This window comes from Squalius cephalus (assembly GCF_949319135.1).
Source record: "Squalius cephalus genome assembly, chromosome: 17".
Lineage (NCBI taxonomy): Eukaryota > Metazoa > Chordata > Actinopteri > Cypriniformes > Leuciscidae > Squalius > Squalius cephalus.
This window is the reverse complement of record NC_137138.1, coordinates 23,371,860-23,389,338: the sequence shown is the minus strand read 5'-3', so window position 1 is coordinate 23,389,338 and position 17,479 is coordinate 23,371,860. Positions and strand designations below refer to the sequence as shown.

Below are 17,479 nucleotides of genomic sequence, written 5' to 3'. Positions count from 1 at the left end.
CTCTGAAAACGTTTGGGCCTGAATATGTCAGGGTCAAACTTTTTTCGCTCTAGATCTATTAGTATTTTATTTTTATTTTTTTAAAAATGTAAAAAATGCCATTTATACATAAAGTAACTTCAATGTAAAATAATACACCCCTTCTACAATTAACACGTTTAATTTCCCTCAACTATGATTTCCGTGATACGGAAAACGTGGACGAATTGCAGAATCCAGTCATAAAGTAGAATTTACCGGCCCGACCATCTCAATGTGAAATGATGAAACGCTCACCCTGCTCTCTTGAAATGTTTCCCCTGTCCATCACCATATGTAAATCTCACCAAATATCACCCATCACCATTATCCCACCAAATATATTCTTCTAAAGCCAGAAAGATCCAGAGACCTTTGAAATGTGAAGCAAATGGCAAGAAATTCAAGGCTGACAAAAAGACCATACTGGACAAGAGACATATACTGTAGCACGGCCATATGTAACGCTCTCCCTGGGATGAATGACATCGGATACTAAAAGAGAATCAGGTCATGATCATCAACATCAATCCAAGATGCACTGAAAAAAATCCCCTGTGCATGTTAATGAACTGAAGGACATTGTTAAAGATCATACACTCTTTCAAAAACAGACAAGATCACAGTGACATGCAGAGGACTGATTGCTTTTAGACAAGACTATATTGCATTTGGACATGCGTAAGAACTACGCAACATAGTAAAGACACGTGAGGACAGACTCTATGAATTCATTACAGCAAGAAACTTTTTTCCCCCATTTAATTATTGATTTTACTAAAATATTACTCCATCTGGTACAACACTGCACTTGCAATGTGGACGAAACACGAGTCACGATAAAATAGCTCAAAGACTTTTAGACGCAAGCTAAAACGGCATGGTTGCTTTAGCAAATGTGTTTATATCTCACGTTTGCTTTTGTTACTACTTACAACTATCGGTTAGGTTTAAGGTAGAGTATAGTAGAGCCCGACCGATATGGATTTTTGGGCGCCGATGCCGATACCGATAAAAAAAAAGCCAGATACCGATATATCGGCCGATATTATTTATGTGTATATTATAATACAGTAGCAATATTATTTATGTGTATTATAGTACAGTAAGTTTGGACACACTTTCCAATTGGTGTGTACAAACTTTTGATGGGTACTGTATATAGAATACACAGTATAAACAGAATAAATATATAAATGTTTTGCAATGATAACTCAAATGTGGTGATTAAACACTTGTGTGACAAAGATATGTAATGGAGGCAGGGTGAATGATAGAATGAGAATTTGAGCTGTAACCAAACTAGTTTGCATTGCATTTTATATTATATTATATTCTAAATACTGTTGCATAATCTTTACTAACGATTTTGTCTTTTAATTTAGTCACGTTATTAAAAACATAACTTGTATCAATAAATATATCAAAAGTGTCACTGACAAAACCTTATCTTCTATTTTTAATCTTAATTTCTCTAATATCTACCAGTGGAGGAAGAACTCAGATCTTTTTAGTAAAGTAAAATTAATAATATCATAATGAATACGTTTATAATTACATATGTACAGTAGTTTTATACTATTTTAAATAAGTAGGAAGCAAAATGTACTAAACGTGAAACTAGGCTATAGGGCTGGACCCGAATATTCGTTCGGTGGGTTGGTATTCGATTTGAAAATTTGACATTCGAATATTTGTTGTTGTTTTTTTTCACATCTGGGATCCCCCGCGAAACGGTTCTCATTTGCGCTTGAATAAGGCCGGCGACACACTGACTGCGTGGCATGGCCGTTTTTATTTCGGCTCCCATGTTAACAGGTTGGAGTTTGCACACTGCCTGCATGAGACACGCGTCTCTCAGGCGCGGCTCGAGCCACGCGGAAAACGCATGCATGCCAGAAATAGAACCGACGCGCAAGTCTTCTCTGGCAAGAGCGCAGAACAGCGGAGTTTGTATGGACGAAGTGCATGCCTGAGCTTGTGTTTTGGATTAAGCTGTGTTGCTTTGACATTGTGGAAAATAGAATAATAGAAACAAAATGTATTAGCCTTTTTACCCGTTATTATCAATCTAAATTAATCTAGTTTTTTAATTTAACTTAATTTCGTTTTTCTTTATTTAAATTTCGTTTTTCTTTATTTAAATTTCGTTTAATTTCTTTATTTAAATTTCGTTTTTCTTTATTTAAATTTCGTTTTTCTTTATTTAAATATCTTTTAATTTCTTTATTTAAATTTCGTTTTTCTTTATTTAAATTTCGTTTAATTTCTTTCTTTAAATTTTGTTTAATTTCTTTATTTAAATTTCGTTTAATTTCTTTATTTAAATTTTGTTTAATTTCTTTATTTAAATTTCGTTTTTCTTTATTTAAATTTCGTTTAATTTCTTTATTTAAATTTCGTTTTTCTTTATTTAAATTTACCCTTTACTGTGTCAGTAATTTTGTTAGTCAGAAAAATATTAGACTACCTTAAAAGTATTGCTTAATTTAACAGACCTGTGTGTGTGCGTTTTATATCACTAACAGTGTCCGTTCTCGGACGCGTTCTCTGCCCGCGTGAGGTGCGCCGCTTCCCGCTCGCACTGTTCTGTAGTTTACTAAAAGTGTATTAATTCTGAACGTGTCGCGTCTCCATCTGGCTACTTTTAATGCAAAATTGCCCTATATAAAGTGTTATAATTACATCAATTATTGGAATATTGCTTGATGTTGTAACGTAGCAGAATGAGCTTTAACACTGTGTCTACACCGGACGCGGCTGTTATTTTTTTGCCACTTTTGCCAGTTCTTTGTAACAGCTTTTAGGTGCTTTATTGGCAGCGCCATCCTTACATAAATCACTGCACTGCATTTTTTTAAATATTAATTTATCGGCCGTTATAAATGCCGATACCGATAGTTAGGAAAATGCCTAATATCGGCCGATAATATCGGCCCGCCGATATATTGGTCGGGCTCTAGAGTATAGTGTACATTATTTTCAAGTGCGAGCGAGCATTACTGGATGAATCAGCGTTTTCTAACTAATCTCTTCAATGAATGATTCAATGATACATATTATTAACAGTCACTTGTCGCCACCTAGTGGTATAACGATGTAATCGATACAATCATTATTTGAAGCGCGAAGTTACTTTTAAAAGGTGATTTGCTTTATTTTGATCGCTTTCGTAGACATCAGTGTTTATATCTGAACTATAAACTTTTATCCCAGTACTTCTGTGATCATTTGAATATGTAACAGAAATAATGACAATGAGTGGTTGAAAAGGCTGTTTGTGAAGCTGTTTCATATACGTGACAACTGCTTTCTCTGGCTCAGCGGCTGCGCCAACCAAAGCCACTTTGGAGCCATCGCAGATCTGAATGTTCCGGTGTGATTTTGTCAACGGTTTAATAGACAGAGGCGAATCTTTGTTACTACAGAATAAAATTGCAGGGGTGTTTGAATAAGATCGCGATCTTTTACCGATTAGTCGTGCAGCTCTAACAGGCACGTATTTCCAACAGTTAAAGATGTCCGTCTAGCATGTGTTTACATTGAAAAACAATGGAAAAGTAGCAGAATGGAATAAAAAAAAATGTGTTCTGTGTGATCGGCCCCTTCCTGGTGTACACAACAGTTCTCTCAATATACAACATGCTCTGAACTGCAAGTGGCCCGGATCCAAACCTCCAAAGATTCCTGACACTTCAAAGAGCTGCACAGCTGGATGGATCCCATTGTGGGATGACACTATATCGAATCGCCAGCCCACCACCAGAAGAAAGTGGACCAGGGTGGGACGCTTCATTAAGGCAGCCCCACTAACAAAAGACGACCCAAAGTAGCAGCAAATCAGTTTCCATTTTGGATTGTCGGTATTGTCTGCATTATCTCATTTACGCACATTATTTGTTGCTGTTTTAATGTGCTGGCAGAAGACTACTATGTTAAGAACTACATCATTCAATTCAGAGCTTCACAGAAAACAAAAATAGTTTAGCATTGTATACATGCTGTTCTTGTAGGAGACGAATGTTTACCTCCAGCTATCTAGATATTCTTACCCAGAGCCAAGGTCTCAAAATAACCTGCAAATTCGAGCTCTTTCTGACCTAGCTAGCGCACGACCCCAGTTTTAAGATTGTAATCACACTCCCTTGCTGCCACATCATTGTAGCCTTAGAAATTCTCGAATTGTAAAAGACGTTACAGTTCAGAGTACATTAGCAAACACTGCTCTGACTCCCTCTGCTCTGCTAGTCCCGATCGATTCCTACCTTTGACACATCTTCCTTGGTCTTCCTCAAGGAGATGCATCTGTTTCTCTGGCTTTGAGATGTACTGTTGCTATGCAATCCTTACAGCGAAAAGAAAGGGTTGTTTCTGCTGTTGCTCTCTCTCTGTGTGTCTATCGCATGCAGGTAACTCTATTTCATGGAGCGTATCATCTCACAATTCGTCAGCTCTCCCCACACAATCTCAAAATGAGTCCAGCGCTCCCGAAATAATCTGCCTTGAGTCATTTGCATAAATCCCAAACAAATACAGAAGAAATGACTTCTAAATATTTGCTTTTATCCATTTCAAGGAGAGAAAGACAGAGGGAGAAGCTAGACACAGAGAGATGGAGAGAGAGAGAGAGAGAGACTGACACCAAGACAAGAAAAAGGGATTGAAAAGGCTTGTTGTTTTCTCACCCCGATACACCTCTCTAGGCTTTTATATTGTCTGGATGGTGAATTTAAGTGCAGCGTTTCCATGACAACTCTTCTTTGGACTTGTCTTTTCTTGCAAAGACTTTGTTCATGTGGTGTGAACTGGCATCGCACTGACAGAATTTAGAGTAGTCGGATAAATCTTACGGAATGTCTGGGTCGAAACAAAGAAAAATAAAATCATGTTTCTTAAGGAAAATAAAGCCTTTTAGGAACATATATATACATATATATATATTTTTTATTTTTTTTATTTTTTTTTTATTAGTTTTATATATATATATATATATATATATATATATATAATTTATTTTATTTTTTATTAGTTATATATATATATATATATATATATATATATATATATATATATATATATATATATATATATATACACGCACACACATAAATGAGTAAAAAAGTTAGAAATAGAAGGATGAAAGTAAGTAATAAATGTAATAAATATAAATAGAATAAATAGAATTTGGATGGAAAACATCACAAAAAATTCATCTTCATATTCTATATGCAAAATAAAGCTTCTAGCTGATTTTATAGGGCACATGAAATGTGTGCCCTGCTCTGTTTTAAAGTCGGCATTTTCTAAATGCATATTATAGATCTTTGAACAATTCATCCATGCATATGAATAATTCTTAAAAATGGTTTGACATCGTAATGTTGAATCAAAATATCATAAATGAACCTTCTGGTGACGTATACAGGACTTTTCCGATATTAAGTCTTTTCCTCCAATGCATAATTCCACCTAGCAAGACCAATAATTACCATCGCCTCTCTTTCGTTTCGCCATGTTTGAAAGCTGTGTACGAAAGCTTCTGTGTTCCTATTGGTCAATTTCACAGATGTGACAGAACCCGTTGTAAAAAAAAAAAATGGTAGTCTTTCTGTCGTGAAATCGTGAAGCGTCACAGACGTCGGTTGTCGTCCACTATCGCACTATACGAGATAAAACGATCGATACTTGCATCCCGACGCCCATTGTCATTTACGAAACACCACGACACCTTATGTCAAATGGATCGAGGTAAAATTGGGCTGATATTGTGTAGTCTGAACCCAGCATAAGGACGTCCGTTTATTGAACAAAGAACGTCCTTGATCACTTCTCAGTTTGTCCACAGACCTTATATAATCACTGGTAATAAATTAGTTAACAAGTTAGTTAGTTTGAATTCAATAGAACAAAAACGAAAGGCATGTTATGATCTATGGTACCTAAAGAGCAATCACTCCATTGTGATTTTCATTAAACAGCACAACTTGTTTGCATGAAAAAGGAGAGTTTATGCTTGGCAAACACTGGCGAAAAAGCAAAGTCATTGTCCTCTGAGTTAATGTGTGTTCTTTCAAACTGTCAGCGAACATTTATGCCAGCACTCTTTGAGTCTTGGCTGATCACCTTCTAGGACAATAGGTTTTTTTGGAAAGCACATCTAAAGAAAGTGCAACACGACAGTTTTCTGTAGAAGCACACCAAACAATACAAGAGACTGAGGTACAGAGCTCTATTAGAACACAGACACACACACACACACACACATACACACACACTGGTAAAACAACAGCAAATGTGAAACATTTCAGAGCACACAAAGCATCATGGGGTCGAGCATTAAGGGGGTGGTGGGGTTGGGGGATGGAATAATTACATCAAAGTCATATTCCGATTCCTTGCGGAAGCAGAATTCTAAATGAGTTCTCAAAGACGCGAAACATGCTGACCTAATTAGGCCCCTGAAGTACACCATTTTTTTTACTAGTTATCTCTGCATTCTTTTTGCTTATTATCAGCAGGGAATGTGGCAAGTATAGTGGCGTATGAATCACACACACCAAAAAACACTTGCCATCATCAGGCAATTTCATGAGGTCTTTCAATGTGTGTTTTTGGAAGGAAGAAGTACCTAATATAATGGAGGGATGATGTGAGAAAGACAGTAATGGATAATGTGTGTAATAATAGTGGAGGAGGTTTTGGAAGGACTGAGCGGACAGAATCACAGAGCACTGGCGTGTATTCACGGGTAGCGGCTTGGCAGCCAAAGTGCTATTGGAGGCTGGATCCAACCATTATTAACACATTAGGAATGTGAGGTACTGAATAGGAAAGCCAATTAATGGAGCAACACGGATGAGCGTGTGAGCTGACGGCTTTGTTCATGTGATTATGCCTGTGCACTGTCAATGAGTGCCGTCAGTTCATCAAGAAAGAAAAATGTTGTAACCGAGGATTTGTTGGTAAATAAATAAAATTGGAGGCTTATATACTATTGTAATACTTGTGAATTATAACATTTCCTGTTTGAGAGGATAGTTCACACAAAAATGAAAATTCTGTCATCAGTTACTTACACTCTTTTGCACCACAAATAAATATTTTAATAAAAAATTGGGAGTTTTCTGTCCCTGCATTGACATTTCATTCAACCAAAAATGTCAAGCTCTAAAAAGGTCATAAAGGCATCGAAAAAGTAATCCATGCATCACATTGCAAATTTTATGGAGCAATGTAAACAAAAACAAAACAAACAATAAATCTTTATTTATGACCATGACACACGGATATGGTTTTGAGGCGAAAGCGGACATTCTAATTAATTATTGCTGCCTTATAAGATATCTTCTTTTCGGCCAAATTCCAAGGCAACATCATATGTATCCTACTTGGAGAAGGCCATCCCACAATGAACTGAATTGATCTCAGTCAAAACAAAAAATATCCAAGATGGAGGACAAGACATGAATAGATTAAAAAGTATTGAAAAATATTAAGTAAATTTATTCAGTAGTCTCTCACAGTGTTAGCTTAGCGACATGCTAACTCCCCTTAAAGTTCCACTTGAACTTTAAAAATCAATGCCTTTCGACATGCTAACTCATGCTAAGTGATATTGGTCAATTGAAGTTGGTCACTTAGGTTTAGAGGCTGCCTTAGAAGGTAACTCTCTATGTAGGCAGTAAATAGCAAGGCAGTTGACTACGTTTTGGAACAGACCCTCTGTTTTTCACAATTCTCTCAAGGTTTGGTCTTCTCTTGAGATTGCTTTGCTAAGGCATGCATCCCACCCCAACAATATATTCTTATGCCATATGTGGCATCGAGATTTCATTTTGCTTTTGTTATTGAAGTATGTATCTATCAATTTCAGACCAACTCTCTCTTGCCTGGTGGATCAGAGTGAGAAAATAAATCAAAAAGCCAGTGGAGCCGGCAAATGCAGCTGGGTCAAAGGTCACAATGATGTGCAGAAGCAGACTGTCCTCAAATGAAACCCTTTTTTCTAATAACACACAGACGACTCCAGGGGTGCAATAAAACAAGCAAACCCATATAGACACTGTCATCTCTTATATGATTAAACATGAACGCAGGAGATTGGCTGTGGCCATCGTTGACTCGCTGATTGTGGCGAGATTGGATCCTGTGATGCCCACTATGCTCAGAAGATGAAAGGCTAAAATTATCATAGAGAGGATGCAGATAGCGCTGGATTCACACAACCGTGCTAAAATCGGAATGCAGAGGGTGACCAGGACAAATGTAAAAAAGGGAGGTTTCAGTATGAAACAAGAGATGAAGTGGATTATTTTCAAAGTGTCAGAAAATGATTTTCAAAAAAGACACATGGGTTCAGCCCGCATGCCCGCATTTCACCATGCAGCTTAGATTTGTTAGTGTGCATATAGTTTCTGTGGATATATAAAAGGAAAAAATATCTAGTGAAGAACAAACATTTGGAGAAATTCCTCAGGTTCTGTTATGTTTGTTAGTAATGTATGCCTTGTGAATTAAATGTATTATTTGCTTATCTGGTAAGAGCTAAAAGAGAAGAATTTAAGGCTGCATAATGATTATGGTTACAGTGCATTCCATGTTTATCTAATCCCATTAATTTCTTTGAGTGATTGAGCATTGTAACCAATAATTTCTTGAGCAAATGAATACAGTGGCCAATCAGACATAACTACAACACTTCCACTTCAACAAATCAACAAAGCACAGACACAGTGTAAACATGTTCTTATTCCTACTTTTTTTTGCAGTTTAGACGGTTTCATTGAGTTTTACAAATGTGTTCGCAAGAAGAGACCAGAACTTGCGGTTAACAACGGAGATCAAACAGTTGCATTAATTTTACTGGTTTGGATTGCTATAAAAAATATCAAAAGTTATGATTTTCTTTTTTTATTACAATCACACAGCCTAGAAGAAATGTAATTTTACAATTGTTGATTAAAAGGAAGTCTCCCTGTGTCCGAAACTCTGAATATGCCTACTTCCCTACAATGTAGTAAGAGAAAAGCAGTATGTGAGACAAGTAGTATGTCTGAATTCATGGTATTCATAAAACAGTAGGTGAAAAATACCTGGATGGCCTACTACTTCGACTGAGATTCTGAAGTGCGCATCTGATGAACACTTCACTATCCCATGAGGCCACGGGAGAGGCAGTGTAACTGATGCCGGTACGTCACAAAACAGTGACAACATGGCCAATGTAGTATGTCCCAATTTCATTCATACTACACATATTCATACTACATAGATAGAACATACTTTTTAATGGTCACAAAGTATGTTTCAAACCAAATGTAGTACCTACTAGACATTAGATGTGATTTCAGATGCAGCTTACAACTACATTTAACTTAAATAAACATAAAATTAAATTAAATATTCCCAAAATATCCCCAACTGCATACATATTACAGTATGTATGCACCGGTGTCAGACATTCCCAAGGAGATAATTAGTCATTTTTGGCGAAAAATTCCACCCCCCGTCCGAACTTTTAGGATACCGGGTATCAGATTTGCACAATCCATACGCATAACGCTTCGGCATGTTTCCCTCGCTCGAAAGCTTGCCCGACCTCCCGCGCCTAGTTACGGTTGCCTAGTTGGCGGTTTTCGGGCGTGGCTTAGCGAAGGGTCAATTAGAAAAGTGAAAGCACACACAATGTGAGGTAGTATTCGTGTCCAGCAACGCAGTATAAATAAGAATGTGCAAAACTGTAATACTTATCATTAAGTTTTTCATTTGTCTTAGCAAATACTAGGGGTGGGTGATATGCCGATAGACACGATAAGCTGGATTTTGGATTATCGTATTTATTAGGCTCATGTGATGTTGCCAGGCTGTGCTGTCATGAAAGCAAATCAACTGAATGTATTTTTAAGACTTACAAATTTATAACAAGTGTTTATAAAGCATTCAAGTGCAATAAGTAGAACAATTTTCGGTAGTGCACGCTGTCTGAGAGATGGTTTCAGAGTGCACACACCTGAAACCAGTGTTGCCAGATTGGAAATGTCCAAGTATCGTACCTGAAGCTCAAAATTATCGTACACGAGTCAAACCTGGGGGGGGGAGGGTCTGATTAATTCGGTTCTGATTAAGTCGGTTCGGGAGTATAGATAAAAGCCCGCCCGCAATTACAATTGATTGGTTGGGTCCTTACATGCGCTTCGTGAGGCACACTAGCACACACGCAAGGTCTCTCGCTCCCTCTCTCTTCACGTTCTTCTCCCGGTAGACGTAGAATCCACAGCTAGATCAATGAGTATAGAAGCCCTATGATTACAACGAACGACCATCATTTGAAGTGTCACACAGTTCTGAAATTATCGTACATTATAGGATTTTTTTGTCATTATTGATCGTACATCGTACAGAGGTCAAAATGATCGTACAAATACGTTAATTATCGTACGTCTGGCAACACTGCCTGAAACACAAGCAGATAAAGCCGCTGCTCATACAGCACGAGTACTGAGTTCTTTTTGCCGACTTACTGGGCTTGAGCGGTCAAATACACACACTTGTGTGTAAAAATGGCTGCCTTTGTGAGTCTCCTCATAAACAGTCGTTTATGTCTTAAGTGAACATAAACAGTTGTGAAAGAAAATGCTAAAAGTATATTGGTTCAGTGCATTATGTCTAAAAGTGACAGCAGCCTAACATACCTGGTGCATTCTGTGTCATTCTCAAACTTACGCAGTGGTTCTCAAACTTTTTCGGTCAACCCGATTTTTTGGAATTGGTGTTTGGAGCCTCTTTTTAAAGGCTATTCACGCACTTGAACGCAGGTGCAACGGCTGTTTCCTGTTTTTTTTTTCTGCTGAAAAAAACCCTGTGCATGCCCAACACTTTGAGAACCACTGCATTAAGGTTAATCAAACTAAATCACTCACTGCTCTTGTCTGAATCACTTTTGTAACTTTAATAAGAATAAATGTTTATATAATTTACACAGATTGAGACTATGCAGTGTTTTTTTTTTTACATTTGACTTAATTTATGTAGTATTTCTTATTTCTAGGACTTAAAGTTTTTCAGGTCGGTCCATTTGTTGCTTTGTTCTGTTGTGGTTTTTGTCCTATTGCTTTTAATTTGTTTCTTTGTGTTGACTTGAGCAAAAAGCAAAAGCAATATTATCTATATCATGATATAGTATATAACGATAAAATCATAAAATAAAATTCATTTTGTGATATTCGATTTTCGTCATATTACCCGCCCAAATACCAAATATTAATACCATGAAATATCACATGTAAATGCATTTTTATATGTGCTGGTTACATAACATAAATAAGAGCAAACTCAATAATGTGCCTTTACTCGAAAAACATACTATTCAGATATAAGCTGATTGCTTAAGTTGGTTTCTAGGTACAACAGACATAGACATAGGGAGGGATGACAGCTTGTAGAGTTTAATGCAATGCAAAAACAACTGCATGGGAAAGAGATTAGTGCTGTAAGGTATCTGAATTATGTGCGTCAGAGGGATAGACTCTGAGATAATCGTACCGGGTGTGCCCTGACCCGGTTTCAAAGAAACTAGTGGAAAGGCTATGGACCGTGCTTAATATAAAACCTCTGGAAATATACTCTTATATACAAATTAACTCATTTAAAGTCACTGGCTTCACAAATAGATGATATCCTGCATTAATCATAATAGGGCCATCACAGAGGCCACCCTTGTTTCCTGTTGATCTGCTGCACTAAGTGGCTTAGACAAACATTTCTAATCGTATGTTCCATGACCAACAAACAGCCATCCAAATTTCTTTCTGGAGGTATAAATAACTGACTCATACATGTCACAGATCACCAGAGGCACGTATCCGTCTGGACAAGAGGATTGTAGAAGTGTGGATGGATCTCCCAGTTCCTGGGGCATCCCAGATCCATCTCACTAGTCAGTGATCCTCTGTCCAACACAGGGATGGGTAACGTCTGGCCTGGGTAACGTAACTGGGTCTGCCATGTAAAAAGTCATCATGAAACGAAAATTGCGACCAACTTTTCTTATCTATTGTGGTTTTCGAGGGAGGAAGAGAAAAAAAATCCTTGACTTTGCTGTACCAAATTATTTAATGAATCAGAGATCTAGTATACAATTCAAGCCGTGGTGAACATGGTGATGAGTTCATAAATTCATGGGTTCATAACAAACCTGTCGTAGGGCTTCAAAAACGTAAGCAATAGTAATTTGCTTAAAATATTAATAATAGTAATCTGTAATTTGGCCTTCAAGAACTGAAGTACCTTTCAAAGATCCAAAGTGTTAAATCATTAGCATCATTCCTCATCGTCTGTGGCAAGTTTATTACTTAATATGAGCAATAGTAAGAGTGCCTTAGGAAGCACCAATAATTAAAGCTGTCAATTAAAGTATCAACATCTGAGAATGAAACTGCATGTCAGTTCAAGGTTTCTTCATTTTAAAAGGAACGTAGGAGTGGAATTTTCTTAATATTACAATTTAAAAAATATATATATATTTTAAATTTAACTTAATATTATAGGCTTACTGTGGTGAAATGGAATAAGGAACACAGCATTTTTATGTATTTGCTTCATAATGGAATTTTATTAATTTTGCATCTTCCAAAAAAAATCTTCTGCAGTGCAGCTTTAATTAAAGGGGTCATGAATTGAGAAATCAAATTTTCCATGTAAGAGGTTGTTGTACTATTAAAACATCCTGTAAGTTTCAGAACTCAAAACTTCCTAGTTAATCCAAAAACAGCTTTTGTTGAAACCAAGCCCCAAAAACGACTGGCTTCGGTTTTTGTCACATTATGACGTAATAGCGCGTCGAAAGACTGCCTCTGCAGAATCAGAGAGATACAGGATCACTGGACTAAAAATAACATTACCTTCCAAAGGATTCTAATGCTAGTAAAGTGGTTATTTATTTTTAACTATGTGAATGTCTCAGTAGAGCATTGTTTGTTTGTTCGGGACAATTAACTGTGGATTATTTGGCAAATCAGTCGCAATTTCGGGGCAGGCTTTGCAAACAGACTTCTACTGTAAGATATGGACCCTAAAGTAATGCCACAACATCTAAGTAACTGTGTTAATTCTAATGCCTGATCTGTGATCAGTGATTTCTGATAACGATTCATGTACAGTCAGATATTCTTTCTCTCACAATCGTTTATGCGTCAGTAAATCAAGTTAGTGACTAAAAAGTCAATTTCACATTGTTTCTCTTAATAGCATGAAAATTGTTTGTTTAAATTGTGATTAAATTATATATGGAAAGCGATCAAAGAATGCTCCCTTTACAATTGCTGGAGCTGTCAATCATACAGCGCAAGTTTATCAGTGACTGAGCTCTGGCCTCTCTCCAAAACTCCCATTATAATCAATGACGCTGTCTACACTGCACAATGAATCTCTTATTTACATCGTGTTTGAACTGTTATGATGAAAGCATTCGTGAGACTGCAGAAATCGCTTTGCTGAAATCGAGACATATCTGTCATTGGCTACAATGCTTATCGCCTCAACATTTCATGCAACATTCACAAATAGTTCATTTCGACAGCTGTAATAGTAAAAACGTAGTAAAAGTTTCAGAGAGAGTTCCACATGTAATACTTATTTCATATGCAGAGATGTTAACCAATCACAGCAGTGGGCATTTACACTTAAAGGTGCTCTAAGCGATGTCACACGTTTTTTAGGCCAAAACATTTTTTGTCACATACAGCAAACCTCTCCTCACTATCAGCTAGCTGCCTGTCCCCTGAACACACTATAAAAAACGCAGTCTCTGTAGACACCCCAGGCTCCACAAACGGCAACAAAAACAAACTGGGCAAACCCGCACCACGAAACATAACAAACTGTTCCAGCCAATAACCAACAAGAAGGATTTGGGGGTGGGGTTTGGAGGGTTAGTGCGCGGATGAGGAGGAGGGAGGGTCTAGCTAGCCTCCATTTTGTTTGACAATACCTTGAACGTCAACAAAAAGTGACGTCACCCAACATCACTTAGAGCACCTTTAAGACTCACAGCAGACACGCCCCTTTCAACAGAGCGTTCAAATTAGAGGGCTATAATCAGGGTACAAAATGGCCTTTCATTTTTAAATTATGACAATTTTTATGTAACAATCATACTAACATTATAAGTGCACCTCAGGAAACATTATAAAATAAAATGCAGTTCATGACCCATTTAAAATAAATAAAAAACTCACTTAAAATATAGGAATAGGACAAGATGTAATAACTACAGTGTGAGTATGCCCTAAAACATTTGCTGACAAACAAAAACCAACCTATTAAAAAAGGCGATTAATAATGTAGTAAAATTTTAAAGCATAGAATAAAAACTAAAGATCTAAAAATCTATCAACCGAGATGCCTCCTGTCTGCCTACAATCTACCTCCTGCCTTTCACTCTTTTTCTTGAACTGTACTGAGAGCAGATTTACTTCGGGAATAATGAATATGCCTCCAGGGGCCGAAGCTAAAAAATTTCGTTTCATGAATAAATTGAATGGAGTAGCCAGGGGGTGTTTGGCTTGGCAGCAGCGCTTACCGGGAACCAGTCAATAACAAACGGGACCCGCTCTCCATCTAATGATCCAGAGAGATTACATGCAGACTGTGATACAGCAGCAGACTGCTGGAGTTTACTTTCTCTTCACCCATAATGCACCTCTCTGTTAGAGAGGTCAGAGTGCTAAGAGAACAATCATTTAGTGCTCAGGGCAAAGAAATAGAGATGCTAAAAATAGAAATTCAAGATCTGGGTAGTGGCTTTCAAGTAAGGAATGTAATAGAAAAAGTTGCTATACCAAATTGTTTTATTGTGCATCATCAGTAACATATAATGACAGTTTTCTAAGAGTTTTTAATAGAGACAGGTCCATAAATAAGCTATTAATTTTTGACATACTAAGTCATAATTATGTAATAAAAAGTCAGAATTGTAACTAATTCAATTAGGATGAATTAAAATTATGACATACTAAGTCATAATAACTGAGATAAAAAGTCATAATTATGACATACTATGTCACAACTATGAGATAAAGGGTTGAAACTGACATACTATGTCATAATTGTGATTAAAAAGTCTAAATTATGACAATGTCATAGCTATGAGATAAAAAGTTTAAATTATAACATACTAAGTCATAGCTATGAGATAAAAAAACAATTATGATATAATTATAATTATGTATTATGAAATAAAAATATATATAGTAGAAATCCACAGAACCCTTAAGGGGACATGGTGAAGAAAAAATATGAGATGGGAGGAAAAATAATAAGTCAATACTTTTGCGTTCTTTGCGAGTGACCGCAAAGTTTCTCGGGGGAATGAAAGCATTTTGCGAACGAACGCAAAAGCATTGACTTATTATTTTTCCACCAATCTCATATTTTTTTCTGTCACCATGTCCCTTTAGGAGCTCTTCGCTTTTCACTTAATTGTAAAAAATTGCTTTGATAACGGTGTCATCAAACCAGTGTTTAGCAGTGACTGGATAAGCTGCTCGTTCTAAAGAGCATAAATGAAATGGGCTATGCACTTTTTTCACTACCTAAATTTCTTTTATCAAATCAAATCAAATTGTATTTGTAGAGCGCCTAACAACAGCCAGAAGGTGCACAAGGCGCTTTCCAGTAAAAACATCTTTTTTTTTGTGTTCCACAGAAGGCAGAGTACAACTCAATTGACATTTTTGGTCAAACTATTTCTTTAAACACATAGAGATAAACTGCCTCTTAGTCCCCCTACACCTCAACAAAGGCTTTTACCCATAGGCTGTAATTCCCTGCAGAGTTGGCCCTCCATTGTTAGTTGTTAGGGGCCAGAACTCAGAAGCTTTTGTCTGGCTGGTATTGGGTGGCTTGATGCTGACTGGGGGGATTGCAGTAAATATAAAGAGGCGTTTTGCTGAGTTCAGGTACTGAAGCAGCACTACTCTTCACTGCAGTGGTGGAGAAAGGTCTATTCCATATGGATACATAAATAACCACACAGGAATCAGCGGCCTTGGAGGAAATAAATCGGTCTTGATTTATGGCCATGCAGCCGCAGTAAACAAAAACGCAAATGCAAAGAGGATCGAGAGCAGAGCGGCACAGGATCTCATAGGTTAAAGACAATGTTGAGGAATCACTACAAGAAGTGCCGCTACTAACTTCACTACATTTTTCAGTGGTGTGTCTGTCTAGGTCAAATTAGTTTTTCTTTAACAATTTAACATCACTATGTGGCAATTTTTATGCCATATATATATATTTATTATAGGGGTCCTATTATGATCATTTACATTTTCAACTTTCTTTAGTGTGTAATGTTGCTGTTTGAGCATGAAAAAGGTCTGCAAATTAACAACGCACAAAGTCACTCCAAGCGGAGTTGTTCTCTACATCAATAAGCACCTGAAATGCCTCAATTGTAGTCTCAAGTTTTCTTCCAGGAACTTACACTTAACAATATCCCCATTACAACAATTCCTGCCCAAGGCATATGCTAAATAAAGGGGTGAGGCCTGGTTGAGTTGCATTAGAAGTGTGTTATGGTAAAGGCGTGACATTTCCAAAACACGCGTAAAGATGTTGACCAATCACAATACAGTAGTCAAGCTGACCAATCAGAGCACATTGCACTTTTTGGAAGAAATGGCTTTATAAAGACAGGAACTACAAAGTGTTGCAGACAGACTGGTAAGACAGCTGCTGCAACAATGTAAAATATGTGAAAAATAAGGTGTGTTTGAACATTTAGGCATAAAACCTGTTGTAGTAGACCCCAAAAACAAAATCAAAACTTTGAAAAAGGGCAAAATAGGTTCTGTTTAAAATTCTGCTGCTCATCATCATTTTAACATTTGGTGTATTTGTGTTGTTGTTGTTGTTGTATTGTTGTATTTATGGTAAATGTATCTGTTTAACAAGTGTAATGTCACCTGATTTAAGATTTTATTGATTGAAGAACCATGACAGTTTAAAAAAAATATGCCTTTAATTAAATACTTCTGGTGAACCTAACTAGTTATCTTAAAGAGTAGTGAGAACGTGAATGCAGTTAAATCTATGTGAAGATGGCATCTTAGCAAGCTACAGTTTCAGAGTAGTTTCCCCATACTGGCTAAACAGCATTACTGGACTTGGGCTTACAGTTATTCTGATCCACAGTGACTGATTCTTGTGAATATCTGCAGTTCACAGTGTGACTAAGCAGCTGTGAGAGAGAGAGAGCATGTCTGTGAATGTGGCAGCTGGTCCACATTAATGGGTCTGGTTGTAATCGCTCCTGCAGTAGCTAACAAATCCTTTAACATCAGTATCATGGGCATCCTACACACTGGCACTATTTGTCTCTATTACAGGCAACATCTGCGACCATCTGCATGTCTAATACAGGTTTATTGTGCCCATAATCTGTAAATGGAGACAAAATGGA

General features: G+C 37.0%; 1 protein-coding gene across 4 annotated transcripts in view; it reads right to left on the bottom strand.

Annotated features, from left to right (window-relative positions):
• LOC307174461 (serine/threonine-protein phosphatase 2A 55 kDa regulatory subunit B beta isoform) overlaps positions 1-17,479 on the bottom strand; it is a 74,386-nt gene that overhangs the window by 13,755 nt on the left and 43,152 nt on the right. Inside the window, exon 1 of one of the 4 annotated variants that reach the window (XM_079898285.1) lies at positions 4,284-4,412. The exons of the other annotated variants lie outside the window; for them this stretch is intronic. Within the exon in view, the coding sequence (XP_079754411.1) occupies positions 4,284-4,323 (40 nt within the window). The 5' untranslated portion in view covers positions 4,324-4,412. Of the gene's footprint in view, positions 1-4,283; positions 4,413-17,479 lie in introns of those variants that run through there. 4 annotated transcript variants of the gene reach the window in all.